General features: G+C 41.6%; 1 protein-coding gene across 10 annotated transcripts in view; it reads right to left on the bottom strand.

Annotated features, from left to right (window-relative positions):
- The window catches only part of TNS3 (tensin 3), a 427,787-nt gene that overhangs the window by 61,630 nt on the left and 347,505 nt on the right, over nucleotides 1-18,652 (bottom strand). For all 10 annotated transcript variants that reach the window (XR_012901850.1, XM_006136339.4, XM_006136336.4 and 7 more), the window contains 3 exons: nucleotides 11,413-11,582; nucleotides 10,828-10,954; nucleotides 10,647-10,730 (listed from right to left, as the gene is read on the bottom strand). Coding sequence is in view for 9 of the 10 variants with exons in the window: in XM_006136339.4 (XP_006136401.2) it covers nucleotides 10,647-10,730; nucleotides 10,828-10,954; nucleotides 11,413-11,582 (381 nt within the window). In the remaining variant the exon portion in view is untranslated. The remainder of the gene's footprint in view (nucleotides 1-10,646; nucleotides 10,731-10,827; nucleotides 10,955-11,412; nucleotides 11,583-18,652) is intronic.

Below are 18,652 nucleotides of genomic sequence, written 5' to 3'. Positions count from 1 at the left end.
GGGAGAAGTATTGACAGGTTTTGGGGGAGAGAGTAAGGAACTGTTAGAGAATTGGGAGTAGGCAGACTACCACATAAACCTGTTAAAACCTAAAGCGTGTGGGGTTTTTTTTGAGAAAACAAAGTGTGATTTTATAAAAGGTTTTAGAAAATAGAGCTGTTAAGATCATGAGTTAGCGTCATTGGAGCTATGCAGATTCATACCAGCTGAGGATTTGGCTCATTGTTTCCTATTCCTATAGGAGGGATTCTGGGGTAGGGGCAATATTATAGCATCTATAGGGCATTTCATTTACTGAGAGCAGGAATGGAGGGAGGAACATTTTAAAAGGAAGGAGAATGAAGGTTTTAAATTGCATGGTGAATGTCTTCTTTCCCGTAGTTACATGAGACATTCAGAGAATAATTCCAACATAGATTTAATATTTACCTGGCTTATAGGTCAGTACATGAGTTTCTTTAACAAAGACAGCCTTTCCCCATGAAGACTCAATTGAAATGATCTTAATGTAGAATTCCTAAACAAAAATGAGTCCTTCACTCAGACATCCTTAACAAATGCCATAGTTACTGCAGAAGTTCTTAATTAATGTGTTCTTAGTGAGTTTGCCCATAAATGAAGTTTCTAACACATGGTCTTTAATGACACAAACATGTTGATTATATTTGAAATAGCTGAGATAAGATCATCAGGATAAATCCATTAAAAAAACTCTATAAGAAGTGGACAAATAGAAATGTTCAGAACTTTTAAACTACTGACCTCATTCTTTTCAAACTAGAGCAGTGTTTCTTAAACTTTTTAACACCAAACAGTATTTTTTTTAAAAGAGGAAAAAAAGGGGGAAGAAGGAGTTATTGACCCAAAAAAGGTCTCCTGCCCTTTTAAGGGCGGCCATTTTTAACTCTGTTGTTCTCCGCGGCACACCTCCGACTGCCACACTGGTGTGCTGTGGAACACAGTTTAAGAAACACTGAACTAGAGAGTGGCTTTTCCTTCCACACCAAGTCTCTAGTTATTGAGTTCTGCAATCCCATATCACCTCTTCTTCACACCACGGAAAACATATTGGGAAGAATCTCCAAGTTTAAACTTGAGCAATTCCTGAGTTAACACCTACTCAAAGGGGACTCTTTCTCTTCGTGACAGGGCATCTGCCCTGCACTGGCCCTTTAAAGGCAAAAACTCAGCCCTGAGTAAAGGCTGAGAGTAAGGCCCCAGCTGAGGCAGTTATTGCTAATTAGAGCCCAGCTATAAAAAAAAGGGCTCCTGGAGGCAGAGAGGAGGACTTTGGATGAAAAACAGTAGGAACCTGGATGCCTAGGAAGTAGGAGGTTTCCTGAAGGTAGAGCTGGGAACCTCTGGCCAGGCAAACTCCCAGCCGCAGGGCCTGAAGAAAGGCCAATGATGAATGACTATTCCAGATTGCAGTTTGCCCCTTAGGCAGGGGCTGGATGAAGACTGGCAATGGGTCACTGAGGCAAGGAAGGTACAGGGGAACACAGTGTTCCCTGGGAGGGGAACTGAGTGTTCCCTGGAGTGCAGAGACTGATAAACACCACTACCCCTCTCCCGAAGGGGACTGAGAGACACTGGAATAGGCACTGCCGGAGGGCAGTATCCTGAAGAGGACACTGTGGTCCAAGAGAGACGCGGGTGCGGACTGCAGGAAAGTGTGGACCCGGGGAAACACCAACCAGAGGGAGGCATCCAGCGAGCCCAAAAGAGCTAATTCCCAGGGCTACCAGCAGGAGGTGCTGTGGTGGTGAATCCAGCCCGTGACACTCTTCCTTTTGGGAAATAATGGGTGTGACAGTTAGGGCTTGTCTCCAGTATGCTAGGGATCGATGCTGCAGTGATTCACCCCCTGGCTGTCAATTTATCACCTCTGCTTAAATCGGATACAAAGCCCCCACTGACCTTACCGCGCACAAGATGCCATGGTAAGTACATTGATTTCAACTACGCTGTTCGTGCTTTGAACTGTCAAGCGTAGACAAAGCCTTGGTACTAGACTTTGTACTCGTTTACATCCTATAGACCAATTTAGTTCTCCAATCAACCATGAAGGCTCCCAGGAAATAATGGGCAGACAAGACCTGAATGTCTAATCTAAAAGAAACAATCAGAAACCATATAACTTTCAGGTGTTTTACATACATGATGAAGGGTAAAAATCCGGTGTGTCTCATCTGTGTATTGTTATACTATTTTTGTTTCATCCAACTGAGCATGCACTGGGAGGTACTATTATGTTCTGCTGCTGCATATGGCTGTACTGAAGTCTAGCAGTGAAGCAGTTAAGATTTAACTAATGTCTCTTTTTAAAGTCCCCAGACACCTCCCCCCCCCCCCATGTAAATAATATTAAAGCCATGACACAAACCAATGAGATCCAGGAAATTCAAGGTTAAGGGTGCCAATGTGATCTTAACTCACTCTGCTGTGAAAAACAAAACAAAAAGTAATAAAGACAAGAGCTACTGGTAATAAAGAAATGTAGACTTTTGACTTCCTAAACTGTTGTTTTTTTGCTCCAGACCTTCATCTTAATGGTTTTTTGGTTTTGGTGTTCTCTACGGAGAGGGCTGTTTTTATAGTTTCGGAGGGACTGAAGCAGAAATAAAAGGCAAAAGAGTTTTCCATTAAGGCTCATTTTTCAATATTTCTTTTCCTAGCAGTTCTTGCTCTATCATTTCCCCCCTCTCAAATACAGCAGCACTCCCTCTCATCAGTAGCTGCTTTCCTTTCTCCAGGTGGTTGCTTGTAGTCCATGCTAATCTCAATCCCCTTTCCCGTGATGTCTCCTTTAACACACACCAGCATGAGAGAAAGAGGAATCTCTGCAACTCAAAAGTTGTAGATGTAGGACAGTGACCTCACCACATATGGTCTACAGACCTACCGAGAACCCTGAGAAAACAGCATTATATGGGCTGCTGGTTCAACTTGTATTGCTTTTGTAAATGAATACTAGCCACAAACACATACAGAATTCCATATGAGGATGGAAGAATCTGAGGCCATAAGCACCAAAGGGGGGAACAAAACCTTTCCACGTGAGAACTCCATAAGCAGTGGCACTGTAGTATAGAGACTGAGACAAGCCACTAGAGGGAGTCATAATCAAAGTGACCATGGCTGTGTCCGTTATTACAAGCTATCACTTTTAAACAAGTTTGACCTAAGCATCTGAGGTCCACAGGAATAAGAAAACCATTCAGTTGTCAGATTCCTGAACAATCTATTTTTTTCAACAGGCTAAGTATCCATAAATATCCGTAATGTATATTTAAAGGGAAAGCTTTGGACCATCCCAGACTAGAGATGTAATAGTCTAGTCGATTAACTAATAAGCAAAAAATAGCATTATAGGTTAATGCTATAGACTACACGCATTTCCCTCCCCCCATCCTTGCCAGAAAATTTTTTGCAGGCTGGCCACGAGCCTGGCTCAGTTCTGGTTCCTGCCGGGTCCAGAACCTACTCCTGCTGTGGCTCTGCATTTAAAGTGTATTAGGAATCAGGTGGGCAGACCACCTGGCTCACTTCTGGCTTAGATCTTCCCCTCCCTCCCTTAGACAGGAGCTTCTGCTACCCCACGCCGCTGCTTCTTTATCAGACAGCAGCACTGGGCGACAGGCAGCCAGTCCACAAGGGGAGCTGATTTTTAAACTGGCTCCCCCCTTGGAACAGCTCCTGCCTGGCATCCTGCATGTCTGCCTGTGATACACTGGCTGCTGGCCCCGCCCCTAGAGACTATAGAATAGTTGACTAACCGATAAAAATTCATGAACTTACCCAACTACTAAATTAACCGATATTTAACATCCCTGTCCCAGAGTAGGGATGTTAACTTTTGAGTAATTAACTAATTGAGTAGTCGATGCACTTTGCCCTGCTGTAGAGCTGTTGCTCCACTTCAAAGGCGAAAGTGGGTCCCCGTGGCATTTCATAGCAGCAGCGCCATGTGAAGCCTGGATCAGCTGGTGATTCCACCACTGACTCCGGGCTCCATGTGATGCTGCCACTTGGAACATGGGGTTAGTGGGGGGGAGTCCCCAGCTGATCCTGAGCTCCACGCGGTACTGCCGCTTTGAAACACTGCATGCAGCCTGGGAACACCCTACCTGGCTCCAGCCTGCACGCAGTGTTACAAAGTGGCAGTGCCACCTGGAGCCTAGAGTCTAGCCCAGGCTCCACGCAGCACTGCCTCTTTTAAGTACTACCACCTCTTCCTCCTCTCCCCCCCCCCTTGCCCAACCCCTTGCTGCCTCTTTCTGATAGAGGCAGCAAGGGGGGGGAAGCAACTAGTCGACTCGACTATCTGGTAAGTGTTTGCTTATCGGATAGTCAACTAATCTTTCACATCCCTATCCCAGACCACTCCATTTACTTACTCAATTCCCTCTGTGAGAATAGAGAGTCTTTAAATATCAGTCTGGTATCCTGTCTGGCAAAGATCTCATGGGAGAGCTGGTGCCATAATCTCAGTTTTACTGAGCATAACAGGAAATAATAACTCATGTAATATTTTATTTTTATGGAGAAGAATACATGTCAAACACCACACCAAAAGCTAGATTCTCAATTAGATGTGCAATGATTTATGTGCATAATTATCCCTAATGCAAATGGAGTAAACAACAAAATGAGCGCATACCCTGAGGATATGACAGATGTACATAAAATCATGAATGATGTGTAGAAAGAAATGTTATTTTACACAACACAAAAACCAGGGATCACCCAACGCAATTAATAAACAGCCGATTTAAAACAAATGTAAGGAAGAACTTCTTACACAGCGCACAGTCCCTGTGGAATTTGTTGTCAGGGGATGTTGGATTCAAAAAAGAATTAGGTAAGTCTAGGAGACTATTAGCCAAGATGGTCAGGGACACAACACCATAATCCGTGTGTTCAGAAACCTCTTAAGGCTAGGTCTAGCCAACATCCTTTTATCGGAAAAAGCTATGCAAATTGTACTCCGCAATTTGCGTAGCTTTTTTCTGATTGCTTTTCCGGAAGAGGCTTTTCTGCCATTTGGCCCCATCTAGACAGGACCAAATGGTGGAAAAGCCTCCTCTTTCAGCAGAGCCCTTATTTCTCATAGAACAAGGTATACAGGGCTCCCCAAAAGAGCACCCCATTCCAACATCTGATGTTAAAATCATCGATGGAGTGACCTTGACAAAAGAAAGGAACACCTGTGCATGTGTTGATTTGATCTGTCCACCAGCCTACGCAGTTTTTCATTTGTAGTATCCTCACCTATCTGTTCAAGGTGCTTCTAACTAGAGAACAGGTCATTCTCAACCAACCTTGAAAGCGAGAGAGACATAGATTTGTGCGATATGTCACTAAGGTGCAAGCTGCCAACGGTGGCAGAGCTGGAGAAGTTCCTTACTGTTATTCAAGAGCTCCCCTGAATTGTTTGTATCAGGCCAGATGAAGTAAAAATCTGAGCGAAAAGTAGGATCTGACTTTAATAAATCCAAATATCTTCCATACACAAATTAACAGGGATGACTTTACATTCAGCTATAGATCCAACTTCTGCCACAAAGAAAGGGCTGTGTGAGTGGAAGATACAACTGCTTCATAGGAACAGCCCTTGTTCAGCTAGTCACTGAGGTATGGAAAGACTAAGATGCTTGTCATCTAAGATAAGCAATGACTACTGGCAGGACTTTTGAGAACTCTTTGGGATGAGGAAAGGCCAAAGGGAAGTACTTGATGTTAAAATGATCTTACCCTCACCTTCACTATAGATATTCCCTGAGCAGTGGATGTATTGTTATTTGGAAATAGGTATCTTGGAGGTTGAGAACTGAAAACTAATCCTCTTTCTGTAGTGAAGGAATTATAGCAGCAAAGAAACACAGGTGTTCAGAAAGGTGTCAGGCCTGTCACGGTTACTGTTCTTTTTACATTGGACATACACATTTTCTGTGTGAAAGATGTGGGGGGGGGGGTAATCAACCCTTCGGATTGTGAAGATTCTGGGGTTCGTCCTCATGAACAACTGCCATTTCTAATGCAACTATGGCAATTTTATGTTGCCAGTTCCTTGCCCATATAGTTTTCCCTTTTGCCACAAGCTACCTTCCAATTCAGTATCTCTTGACACTTTCCCTTAGTTGTTTCCTTCATTCTGTAACCAGAGAAGGTTCATCAACTAGCAACAGGATACAATGAATAAAAAAACAATGAGCAATAATAGGAAAAAACTTGCTAACAGGGCAATCTATCTGATTTCAGTATTGTCATCCATGGAAGGTTGACTGGACAGAACACGTGACTGGACAAAGCATATTTTAAATACAGTATCAAGAAGAACCCTGCACTGGCAAAGGACAGAACTTGAAGACCTAATGGGTTTTTCCTTTCCTTAATCTACATTATATTAATTTCACTTCTCCATCTCAGATAAACATACAGGGCAATATCATAACTTTAATACACAGACCTATGCTGAAGGAAAGGTGGGGACCACCCACCTCTGGAGAAGAACCAGGATGCCTGGGGTCTGGATGGGTTCCAAGGGAGCACAGGGCACTACAGCCACTCTGACACCCTTGAGAAAAGGTGAGGCATGCGTACTTTGTCAATCTCAATGATAAATATGGAAGGAGAGCAGGGCTCAACCATGCCTACGCACAGAGGCTCCTAACACCAGCAGCTAACCGACACTAACTTTGCACATTTGTGCTCAGAAATATGCAAGCACTATGCTATGCTTGGATCATATCCAGGGGAGAAAGCAGGATGCTTATGTCTAGGTGAAGAGCAAGGGATCATCTTAGCCTTATTCTATAGGCCCTATGGCTCCTGCTGTTGGAACAGTGTCTGTCTTTTTGAAAGCTGTGTGGTCTTATTTTCAACAGATCTGTATTTATTCTTTGGCCAAAGTTGACATTGGGAGTAAATTTGCTAGACCTTCTCTTAGCATCTGAGGGATATAAAACAAGCAATTCCTGAGCTTGGAGGAGCGGTTAGCCAGAATTCAAATCCCTGTCTCAATGATCACTACAGTTTTATTTGTTGTCCTTAATTTGTTAGTCAGGATATGAGACAAAAGAGCCTTCATAAACTTCTGCCATACATAAGGGACTTCTGTTCCTTCATTGCTGTACAGGAGTCTCCTGTTAGATAAATAATGGCTCTCAAGCTACCACGAAGGCTGCATCTATGCTTCTGTTATCCAAACTCCATTTTGGGGAGATTTATTGAATCTAATCACTTTATAGATTGCTCTGCGTGGAAATTCAGTATCTTGTTTGATCAAGGAAAAAAATACACCTTGAGAAAGTGTCCATTGGTTGAGCAACTGGTTAAAGAACCACAAACACCTGGATGGCAAAAGTGTCATCATCTCAAATATCAAGAGTAGATGCTCTTGGAAATGCCTGAGAAATACAACACAAAGCTATTCCTTTTGCACTTATGAAACATGCTAGAGAATTTCAAAGTTAGTAGATTTGTAGGACCAAAGAATGTAGGCTTAAAGGATGGGGGACCATCCCCTTGAAAATAAAAACACTGATCACCAACTGAATGAGCTAATGTGATCAATGGATTTGCAAACTGGGGAATATTAAGTAGGAGCAAGGTAGTCCCCAGTAGCGGCCAGGGAGCTCTGGCCCCAATCACAGAACTCCGGCCCTGGCCTCTCAGCCCCAGCCATGGCGCTAAGCAGCTGAGGAGATCTGTCCCAGCTGTGGAGGCACCTAAAGAGCCCTGGAGGGCAGGGGCAGTGGTGGGGATAGGCTGGCACCCTAACCTGGTGGAATCTGGGTCAAGAGAGGAGGGACCTCCCCTGGTCCAGCAAATGCCTTCATTCGGGACCACTCAGGTCCTGACGGTGCCAGACCAGCAAGGTCCAACCCGTACAATCCCAGCACTTTCTTCTCTGGCTGCAGACCTGTGAACTTTGGGCCTTTACAAAAAAAACTCTTAATAAGCATCTTGCCTTTTGCCATAGTCTCAATCCCATTAACACTGAACTCAGCACTGACTCAGGATCATTTCCTAGCAACATGTTGCTATCAAACTAAATAGCTGGGATTACAATTAACCAGCACCCACTTTATATAGCTGGAACTAACTTTGGACTTTTATAATCAAAAAAGATCATTAGGCTGGAAAGGTCCAAATTCTATTTTTGGAAAGGGTACACATCACTATGGCTTTATGGGGAAATTCATGCATGAAATTTACAGAAGAATTAGACTCACAGAGGGCAAAGAGGCCTCAGTCTTTTTCTGTGTGTGTGTACCCAAATCACTGCATACATGATAGTTATACCACTTAGACACAACTGACAATTTATCTATGCAAATCATGTTTTAATCAGTGCTGGATTTGCGCATGCTGACAGGTTGGTGTGCGTATGTGCAAATTCTTTCATTTTTATGCACAAGCGCAAATACTGTGCCTATAAAGTTTAATGTCATAAAGACTGTTTTAGGGCCTAGAAACTACTTTTATCCTAGTTTTCATAGCTGCATATAGATGGGTACCTTTGAAATGTAGCTATGAGGATGTGGTTAAACCCCTTTGGATACATTCCAACAAACACAACTGAGGGACAGGGAAGGACCTTCTGTAGTCAGTCATTTTGGAACCTTTCCAAGCACAGCATTTTCACTTTTTTTCACAGCAGTCTTGTATTCATTAAAATCCAGTTACATGAGGAAAAATATGACATTTATATCGATGAAAATGAGTGGTCCAGCTAATTTTTTCTTCACTAAACAGCAAAAGACACCTCACAATAAGCTCTACAGCAGTGAAGATTTGTACTGGAAATAAAAGTTTAAAAAAAAGTCCATGGAGAAACCCTTTGGGTAATCAAAAATGTGGATAGTAGAAAGTGCCAACTCTGCAGATTTACAAGTACACAGTCAACATGATGCTGTAACTGTACTGGTTACCCAATGCCATCGGATTGGGCATCAAAGAAGGTACTGAGGTGGTGGCAACTGGAGCTAAGCTCTTCAATTCAAAACCTGCTGTGCATTTAATGTTGTGTGTATATGAAGGACTAAGCTGACTGACGGTCTCAAGCACAAAAAGATTTCAGTTACCACAGCTCTCTGCTCTCGGGACTCACTCCTTTGATAGACCAGCATTGGACCATTTATGAAAACCCTGTTATATGACACCAGTTTGGGAACACAACTGTTTCAGATAGTGTGGTTCGGGATAACTGAACTTCTGATAATGGCTGCATTGTATGAAGGAACATGCTTATTAAATATGCTATGTCACTGGTGTTAGCTGCCACTGTGCAGAGGACACCACAGGCTTGATAAAGAGAAGCAAAACCAAGTTTTGCAATCATATACTATCATCCCAGCCACCTAACCTGCAAGATGTTGTATACAAATTAAACTGGGAATTTCATGACAACAGATTATCTCATGAGATTTTTATTGGTTCCTTTTAATGCTGCGGAACTTCCATTTCTAGACACTGCAGATGTCAGGAAATGTAAAAAAAAAAAAAAAAAATCAACCAGAATGTTTCAGAATCTCAGTACAAATAAAAGGTTCAGACTGAATTAGAATAAAGGTTTTGATCAGTCCTTATTGCATAGGATAATTAAAATCTGTTCATAAGTACCAAGTAACATAATAAGTCTGCAAAGTTCAATGTATTTTTAGTTTGATTTTCTCAGGTGTTGAGCACCTGGTGATAGTGGGAGATCTTTGTAGTAACCAGGTGTAAATATCACTGCTTAATCCTTATTTTCTTTCTTGAAGGAACATACGTAAACCTAACAAGACCCAACTTATTTTGAACTTTCAAGAAGTTGCATCCGCTTATTTGATGTTTCGTTTTTGCCAGATTCCTCTGAACACCATGTTCCTTACATGAGTCAAAAACAGAAACATCAAAACACACAGGTTATGCTTGCATTATTCCCAACTTAGCCAAAGCAAGGAGATGCTGGAAATTTGGCAAGGAATATTATTTCTTGCCTGACTTCCAAACAGGATGGTTCTCTATGAGCATGGGGTAAACAGCCAGATCTTTTGTGTCCTTATGTGAATGAAACCAAATTTCTTGCACCTGTAATGAGCAGTTTACAACAGGTTTATGTAAGCCAGGATTTATGGCCAACAAAGGGGATTCTATTCTGGTCATTTAAAACTAGATCACACTAGAGTGACCCTTTCCCATTTCCTATGCAATCGTGTATTGGAAACTACCCTGCAATAAGAAAATTGCTTATTTAATGTCTACATTATAGTGCAACAACCAACTTATTATAATATCCTTGAATTGGACTCGAGCAAAGTTTTACATAGTCCTTTACATTATTTGATATAGTGATGACAATTATTGTGCTCTCCTCCCATGTAGCCAATGCCTATATAAATTGTAAAAATAATATCCAAAAATCTGAAGATGCTATTTTGATAGATTTTTAAATTCTCTATTATTGTGCTGGCACAATGATGATTGTACACTGTCGATGACTTGCAGTGGCACTGCAAAGAGCTACTTAATGAGGGTGAACTTTACCTCTCTCCAGAGGACCTGCACAAGGCCACATGAGGCTCATTGGGCCTTTGGAAATCTTCTATACAGGGATCTGCTTCACCATAAAAGAAACACAGAAGTATGGTTCTTACCATGCCCAGTTCTGTACCTCTCAGGTGGGCTACTGATCTGTTGGCCTGGTGGACTTATTTGGTGGTAATGCAGGGGACTTTTCACTGAAAGAGAAAGAAAAGCAAACAACTCTTTTCTGTAAATCTGAGATGCTAAAAGCAACACATTCATGAAAAGCAAATGCTGAAGTTGTTTCCTCACCATATGGGGTCTCGGGTGACACTGGAAAAGCTGGGGTTGATAGAACAGCTTCATTCCCATTTTTAGTTGGTGAGAAGACTCCCCTGTCTACTTCATTTAGATCTTCTTGGTATCGTGCCACACCCATCTAAAGGAGACAAGAAGCAGCAAAATGATAGTTTGACATACCTCCTTGAGTCTCTGCTGTACAGTGGGCCATCGTTCATCAGATTATACAAGCTTTTATAACCCAATCCACTTTTCCAATGGACGGATCTCTCTCTCTCTCTCTCTCTCTCTCTCTCTCTCTCTCACACTCACACTCACACTCACACTCACACACACACACACACAAAGACATTCATATTCTCACTCTCACACATGCCATTCCACATGAAAGCCTTTTTCTGATGCATATGACTGTTCCGTTCTTGTTAAATCCAGTGATGCTTAGGAATGGCACATCACACACAAAATCCCACAATATGATCAACTACCACTTATCAGTGTGAGAATTTATAACCTGACTGTTCTCCTGAATTCGGTATTTCATGCTGGCCATTCGCTCATTAACCTCTTCTTGAAATTTTTTTTTTTTTTATTTACCTCTTTGGTCTCTCCTACAGCAATTAGTGATCCTGGATTTACAGCCTGGTCTATAGCAGGAGATTTCATCCAGCCACACCTGGTATATGGTGGCTGCCCTGGGACATCATTGTCATACTGTCCAAGACTTAACTTCCTTATTCTTCCCCCTGACTCGTCTCCTGGTGAACCTGTTACAGCAAATAAATAAATAATACAATAAACAAACAAACAAAGATCTTTGTTTCATTAGGCCTCCTACATAGAGGCCAGTCAAGTAGATTAGCATAAAATCTTTAACAGAAGTGAATGACAGTCTTCAGTCACCTGAGGTTTCCCAGTTACTTGTCTATAACCAAAGAGGAAGATGGTTGGCTAGATTCAGTCTGGCTGGCATATTCAGTCAGGTTGCTACATATTTGCAAGGTTGAGTAATATTTCCACTGCTGCTTATTTTAGGAAGATTAAGCTGCGAGAGGTCAATTTTATCTGTGAATGGCTGCTTAGGGTATACAATGGCAAAACCTTCTGGTCAGGCACCATATCCATAGCAACCAGGCTTTGGAGGTGAAGTCACAGTTGCTGCCGGTACTGCAATCCCCCATCAAGAAAGACAAATACTCTTTTAGCTACCAGCAGCCCTGTTCCCTGCTGATATCACAGGTTAACCTAGATCATCTGTATATCATGGAATATGGTGCATATATACCATTTGTATTGGAAAAACTATTATGTGTGTAACAACAAAAACTCTCATCCTTCTGACAATTGAGGAATGGAGTATTGCACAGTAATCCAAGACAGTAAAACAATCATCAGCGATGGGGGGAACAGTACCTGTATTAAAATCTTCTAAAATACTGTGGTTGGATGCTGGTTTATAATTATCAGTCAGCTATTTGTAGACCTCTCTATGCTACAAATTTCTCAATCTGGTTATTGGAAGCAGTTCCTGTTTCAACATTACATAACAGATTATCCAATAGGCTCTTGGAATGTATTGTAGACTTTTTTTTTAATTCAGAAGGCAGATAAAGCTACTAAGGGAGATTTTGATTTTGACAAATAGGGAGGAACTGGCTCAGTCTTAATGTGGAAGGCAGCTTGGGTGAAAGTGATCATGAAATGGTAGAGTTCATGATTGTAAAGAAGGCTAGGAGGGAGAACAGCAAAATAAAAGACAATGAATTTCAAGAAGGCAGTCTTCAATAAACTCTGGGGCTACATCTACACTGGCCCCTTTTTCGAAAGGGGCATGCTAATTTTAAACTTTGGAAGTAGGAATAAGAGATCCTCCGGAAAAGGGCTTTATTCCGGAGGATCGGGCCAGTCTAGACGTTTTTTTCTGGCTTTTCCCCAAGCCGGAAAAAAGCGGCGGACATCTTTATTTAAATCCCATGGGGGATATTTAAATCCCCCGCGGATTTCCCTATTCCGAAGTTTAAAATTAGCATGCCCCTTTCGAAAAAGGGGCCAGTGTAGACGTAGCCTGGGAGTTGGTAGGTAAAAATCACATGGTAAGCAAGTCTAAAGGAGGAAAAATCAAAGATGGTTGGCAGTTTTTCAAAGAGACATTAAGGGCACGAGGACAAACTATTCCACTACATAGGAAGTATGGTAAGTGACTACCTTGGCTTAACCAGGAAATTTTCTATGATCTAAAAATAAAAAAAGTCCCACAAAAAGTGGAAAATAGGTCAAATTACAAATGATAAATATAAACAAACAACACAAATATGTAGGGACAAAATTAGAAAGGTCAAGTCACAAAACAACATCAAACAAAGGAGAGAAATAAAGAGAAACAAGAAAATATTCTACAAATACACTAGAAGCAAGAAGAAGAACAATGACAGTCCTTATTGAATGTCATCCTGTATACTTCAGACCATTTCTCAAGTTTGTCTAGATCATTTTGAATTTTCATCTATCATCCAAAGCACTTGCAACCCCTTCCAGTCAGATATCATCCACAAACTTTATAAGTGGACTTTCTATGCCTCCACCCCACTCCCACCCTGCCCTGTACAGATTCATCCCCCAAATGCCCTTCCCGAATGACACTGCTGGGGGGAATAATGGAGGCCTCGTGCCAGCAGCAGAGAACATGCTCCCCTGCACTCACTGGCAGCTATGCAGGGAAGTGGAGCTACGGGGCTTCCCTTCCCCAGCTCCTGGCTGCATTGCTGTGCTTCCTGCTGGTGAGTGTGGGAAGTTTCCAACGCCTCCCTAAGTGATGTGGTCAGGAGCTAGAGGGGCAGAGCCACAGTGTTCCGCTTCCCTGTGCCACTGCTGGTGAGTGAGAGGGGGCCTAATTCTTTCTGGGGGTGTCAGGTTCCCGCTATTACCCCAGGCTGCCCCAAGTTTCTGACCTCTTGCCTCTCCCATCCACAGTGGGGTTTTTTGGGGGGGAGGGAAGAAGAGGGCGGGTCACATGCCCCACAGTCTCCTTTCACGGGTCGCCTGTGCAAGTACATAAAAGGTTGTTACAAGGAGGAGGGAGAAGAATTGTTCTTCTTAACCTTTGAGGAAGGTTTAGATTGGACATCAGGAAAAACTTCCTAGCTGTCAGGATGGTGAAGCACTGGAATAAATTGCCTAGGTAGGTTGTGGTATCTCTAAAATGGGAGATTTTTAAGAGCCAGTTAGACAAACACCTGTCAGGAATGATCTAGATGGTGCCTGGTCCTGCCATGAGTGCTGGGGACCGACCTACATGATCTCTCGGGGTCCTTTTCAGTCCTATGAGTCTATGATTACTGTCGGAAGTCAAAACACCAAAAGGAGTTGTTTCCAATTAGTCAGGAAAAAAAGAATAAATTGCATACTCCTGAAACTGCATATACTCCTAAAAATCTAAAGAAGCTCTTAAAAATACTTCATAAAACATTGTTAAATTTCCAAGGGAGCCTATTTTGATTGTTTTGCCTAATTTGAGATTAAGCTTCTCTGTGATGGTTTCCAACTTTAATCTAATTGCTTGGAGCAAGAAGGGACTTCTAAAAGGCATCTTAAGCAGTGCCAGCCTCACCCTGGGGTCTGACAAGGTACATTACATCTAAACAATCCAATGGAGCTTGAATATTCATTATCCAAGCACAACGCACATTACAGACATATCCTTTTTCTAGTATGAAATTGCTAGCAATAACAGAAGTATGAGATCCAGCAGAAAAATTTGAACTACCGCATATATCTCAACTTTTATTAGGATACCAAGGCATGCCCACAGTGCATCAGTACAATTAAAAAAACCATGGCTGATATCAAAACCAGACATCTATATAGGGAAAGAATATTTCACACAACATTAAAATATTGACTGGATTCCCAGTGCAATTCATAAGGACTGAAGTTTCACATTCTGCTTATGTGTGTGTGCAGTACTTGCTGACAACATTAGAAAATTAAGGCTGATATTCGAAGGCAGAACATCTCCCATAAGTTATACGGTAGGATTTGCAAAAGTGCTCAGCACTGCCCAACTCTGCTCTCACTGAAGTCAATGGAAAAACATTCACTGACTTCAGTGGCAGTAACTGGGTCCTTCTGAAAAATCCTACCCTGTAACTCCTAAAATCAGAAGCCAGCCATCCCCAAATCTTTCTAACATACTTAGCTTCATCTCATCTATATTTAAATCTGAAAATTCCACAAGCTGTTTTTGCCATGCAAAATGGAACTACTGCTCACATTTTAAAGACCTGTGTCAGAGAAACCAAGTATCCATGAAACAACAATTTTTACAAACAAACTCTCTCTCCTCCAGCTAAAATCCACAACTGTAGAATTTCAGACAGAAAAGATGGTTGAACATCCCCCTCTACAAGCCCAATTTCCCTTATCATTTTACTCAAGGGCAAAAGATGCCCAACTCTTTAATTATCCAAAGCATCTAATTTTCCTTTGTGCCTTTGAAAATCTACAACTTCACAAATAGGGAATCATAACACTTTTCAGACTAAACCTAAGTAATGCTGGGTACCCTCAGAAACGTCCCGGCTGTGTCTACACTGGCAAGTTTTTCCGCAAAATCATCTGATTTTGTGGAAAAACCTGCCAGCTGTCTACACTGGCCGCTTGAATTTCGTCAAGAACACTGACGATCTCAGTACAGCACAGTACTGTTTTCCGCAAAAAAGCCCCGATCGCAAAAATGGCGATAGGGGCTTTTTTGCGGAAAACTGCGTCTAGATTGGCCACGGACGCTTTTCCGCAAAAAGTGCTTTTGCGGAAAAGCGTCCTGCCAATCTAGATGTGATTTTTCCGAAAATGCTTTTAACGGAAAACTTTTCCGTTAAAAGCATTTCTGGAAAATCATGCCAGTGTAGATGTAGCCCCCATGTATACTGGAACCAGTGCCTGCACTAAGCACAAGTAGACATCTACACTGCAACACTATTTCGAAATAACTAGCGCTATTCCAAAATAATTTAGTCCGCATCTACACAGCAAGCAGTTATTTAGAACTAGTGTCAAAATACTGTCAAGCTGGAGGACTTCCTAGTCCAAGTCCTGTAACTCTCATTGTATGAGGAGTAAAGAAAGTCAGAGGAAAAACACTATTTCAAAATAAGTTCTGTGCAGATGCTATTTCGAAATAAGCTATTTCGAAATAAGATATGGAATTGGTATAGCTCAATTTGTGTAGCTTATTTTGAGTTAAGACCTGCTGTATAGACACACCTTAAGTAACTGCTCTAGGCCCTGAGAAATTCAAGGAGGCCCCCAATTCACATTTTATGATGAGAACTTGCCTGGTTCAGTGGGGGGGGGGCAGTTATTCCTGTTTAAGGCTCCCAACAGGCTATCAACTATTCTGACTTCAACTAAGCATTTCTTAGGGTTAGATTCCTAACCAAAGAAGGCACTGTCGTGCCTGTAGTGATACAACTTTGCATTTATGCTATATGGTGCTGCTTCTATCTTCCAACCATTTTACAACCGTCAACTAATTAGTTAAGGAATATTTATGTCACTCCAGATTCTTAGCACATTTTTTGCACTGGGAATTTCCTTATTTTGTTTTACAATTTGAATAAAGGATGGTTTGAATTCATTTAACCCCAGAATGACTGAATGGATTTTTCTGTATTTAATCCGGGTTGTTCCATGAGGGTAATAAGGTAACTTCTATGAAGAAATAAATATGGTTTGCATATCCGGTAAGTATAATAAATTCCATACATTATAAGCTCCCCCAGAATAACCCATTATATCATTATAATATAATATATCATTAATATATCAACCCATTAAGATTATAGGTCTTAATTTTCTGGAAGAGCTACACGTTTAAAAACAAATTTAATAAAGAGAAAAGATTGCAGTGAAAACCCAAAGTTGTTCTGTGAAAACTACAGAAGAGATCCATTGTGATACTTTATAAGTGTGTCCAGAACTGTGAGAGTTCTGGAAATAGGTAGGTAAACTCTAGAGCTCCATCTTGTGGAATGTGGAAAAATATTCTACAAGGAAATATTGTTGGGGTTTGATTTAAAGAGATTAATGTGGTGACTTACATCAACAAAAATGTATTTAAGTTAGATCAGAGGATGCAGAGAGACAAAAGAGAGACTGACAGTAGTAAGAAATGAGATCTGGCACGGCTCTGGGCAAAGCCCAAAGGTGAGGGTAAGAATCTTGAATTAATGATGAAAGAAAGGAAAAGCCACTGAAGGAATTTACAGGAGTAATATGTTCAGCACGTGAAACAAAAAGACAACAATATCACAAAGCTTTAGCAGTATTATGAAGTTTTCCCAAAGTTGCCTCTTTAAGGCCCCAGGCATTTGTTTATTTACAATCATCTGGTTTTTTTAAAAAAACTGCATTCTTCAATTAACATGCTGTAAAGTGCTCTGAGCCAAAAGTTACTAGAATAACTTTTCCTTTGCTCACTTCATTTATTGTTCTTCTTTATAATTTGACTAAAAAAACCTTGGCACAGCTTCAGACCTATTCCAAGAGTATATGTTTATTTTTTAGAGTGCTTTTTGTATACTGTTTGCTCCTCTCTCCTTCCCCCCTCCCCATCAGATACAGATACTATTTATCTTTGTAAAGAATAAATAACTATGTTTCTCAGAAATAGCACCACACCAGTGCCAGATGGTTATCATTTTGCCCAGAATACATCTAACAGTCGGATGGCTGGTGGTTAAAGGTTAATCTGTGATATTTTAACTGCTTAGCTTTCTTGGAGCATTGCCAAATGGTAATATGGCCATTTTAAAAAACTGTTCTGCAAAGGCTGGTCGGCAGCAGTGTTTTACTTGAAGCAACAGTAGTTATCCTGGCTTAACTACAAGAACTGTATTCATTCAATAGCACTAAGCTAGGTTTTTAATTTATCTCCCCCATGTGTGTTAAAGTCACACATCATTAAAAAAAATCAACATTTCATTTCAGTTACCACAATGACAACCAAAACAAGATGGTGCCTGATTGTTTCCCCTTGATCCACAGGATCTCTGGGCTACTTCCAAGAAAGTTCTGTAAAGGAGTGAAAGAAAGGCAATAGTGTCACCTTCAGATGGACCAGTTCAGGAGGGTGCTTTTCATTAGACCCATGCAATTATTTTTCCGCACTTAAGATTTTCCATTTGGAGATAGAAGAAGATAATAATCAGACCCAAGCTGTCCTCATTGTTACAACAGGAAATAAATATGGATGACTTTTTATTAATGATCACTGCAGCTGGTAGTGGTACAGGTTAAATGCAAAGAGCAGAAAAGTAAGGAACATATACTTCTGTCAGTTACTAAAGATGTTAAATATAGATTAATTTACTAGTTGAGTAGTCGATGGAATTTCCATCGACTACTCGATTAGTTGATAGGCACTTCCACATTCCTCCTTTGAAATGTACAAGAGCCACAGCGGAGGCTCTTGTGTATTTCAAAGTTGGAACTCCAGGGGCTTTTGTGCATTTCTAAGCGAAAGTGCCCACATGGAGGCCGGAGTCAGCAGGACTTCCCGCTGGCCCCAGGCTGCATGCGATGTGCTAGCTTTGAAATGCTGAATTTGCTGAATATGGGCTCCATGCAGAATTTCCATGGAACCTGGGATCTGCTGGGGACTCCCCAGCTGACTCTGGGTTCCATGGACATGCCTCACAGAGCCCAGGGTCAGCTAGGGACTCTCCAGCTGACCCTGGGTTCCCTGTGGTTCTGCTGCTTTGAAATGCTGCCGGGGTGCCCCTTCTCCCCCCTTTCCCATCTGATAGCGGCAGCAATGGGGGGAAGTGACTAGTCGACT

This window comes from Pelodiscus sinensis, chromosome 2 (genome assembly GCF_049634645.1).
Source record: "Pelodiscus sinensis isolate JC-2024 chromosome 2, ASM4963464v1, whole genome shotgun sequence".
Classification (NCBI taxonomy): Eukaryota; Metazoa; Chordata; order Testudines; family Trionychidae; genus Pelodiscus; species Pelodiscus sinensis.
The sequence above is the reverse complement of the archived record's forward strand: the minus strand, read 5'-3'. Positions and strand labels throughout refer to the sequence as shown.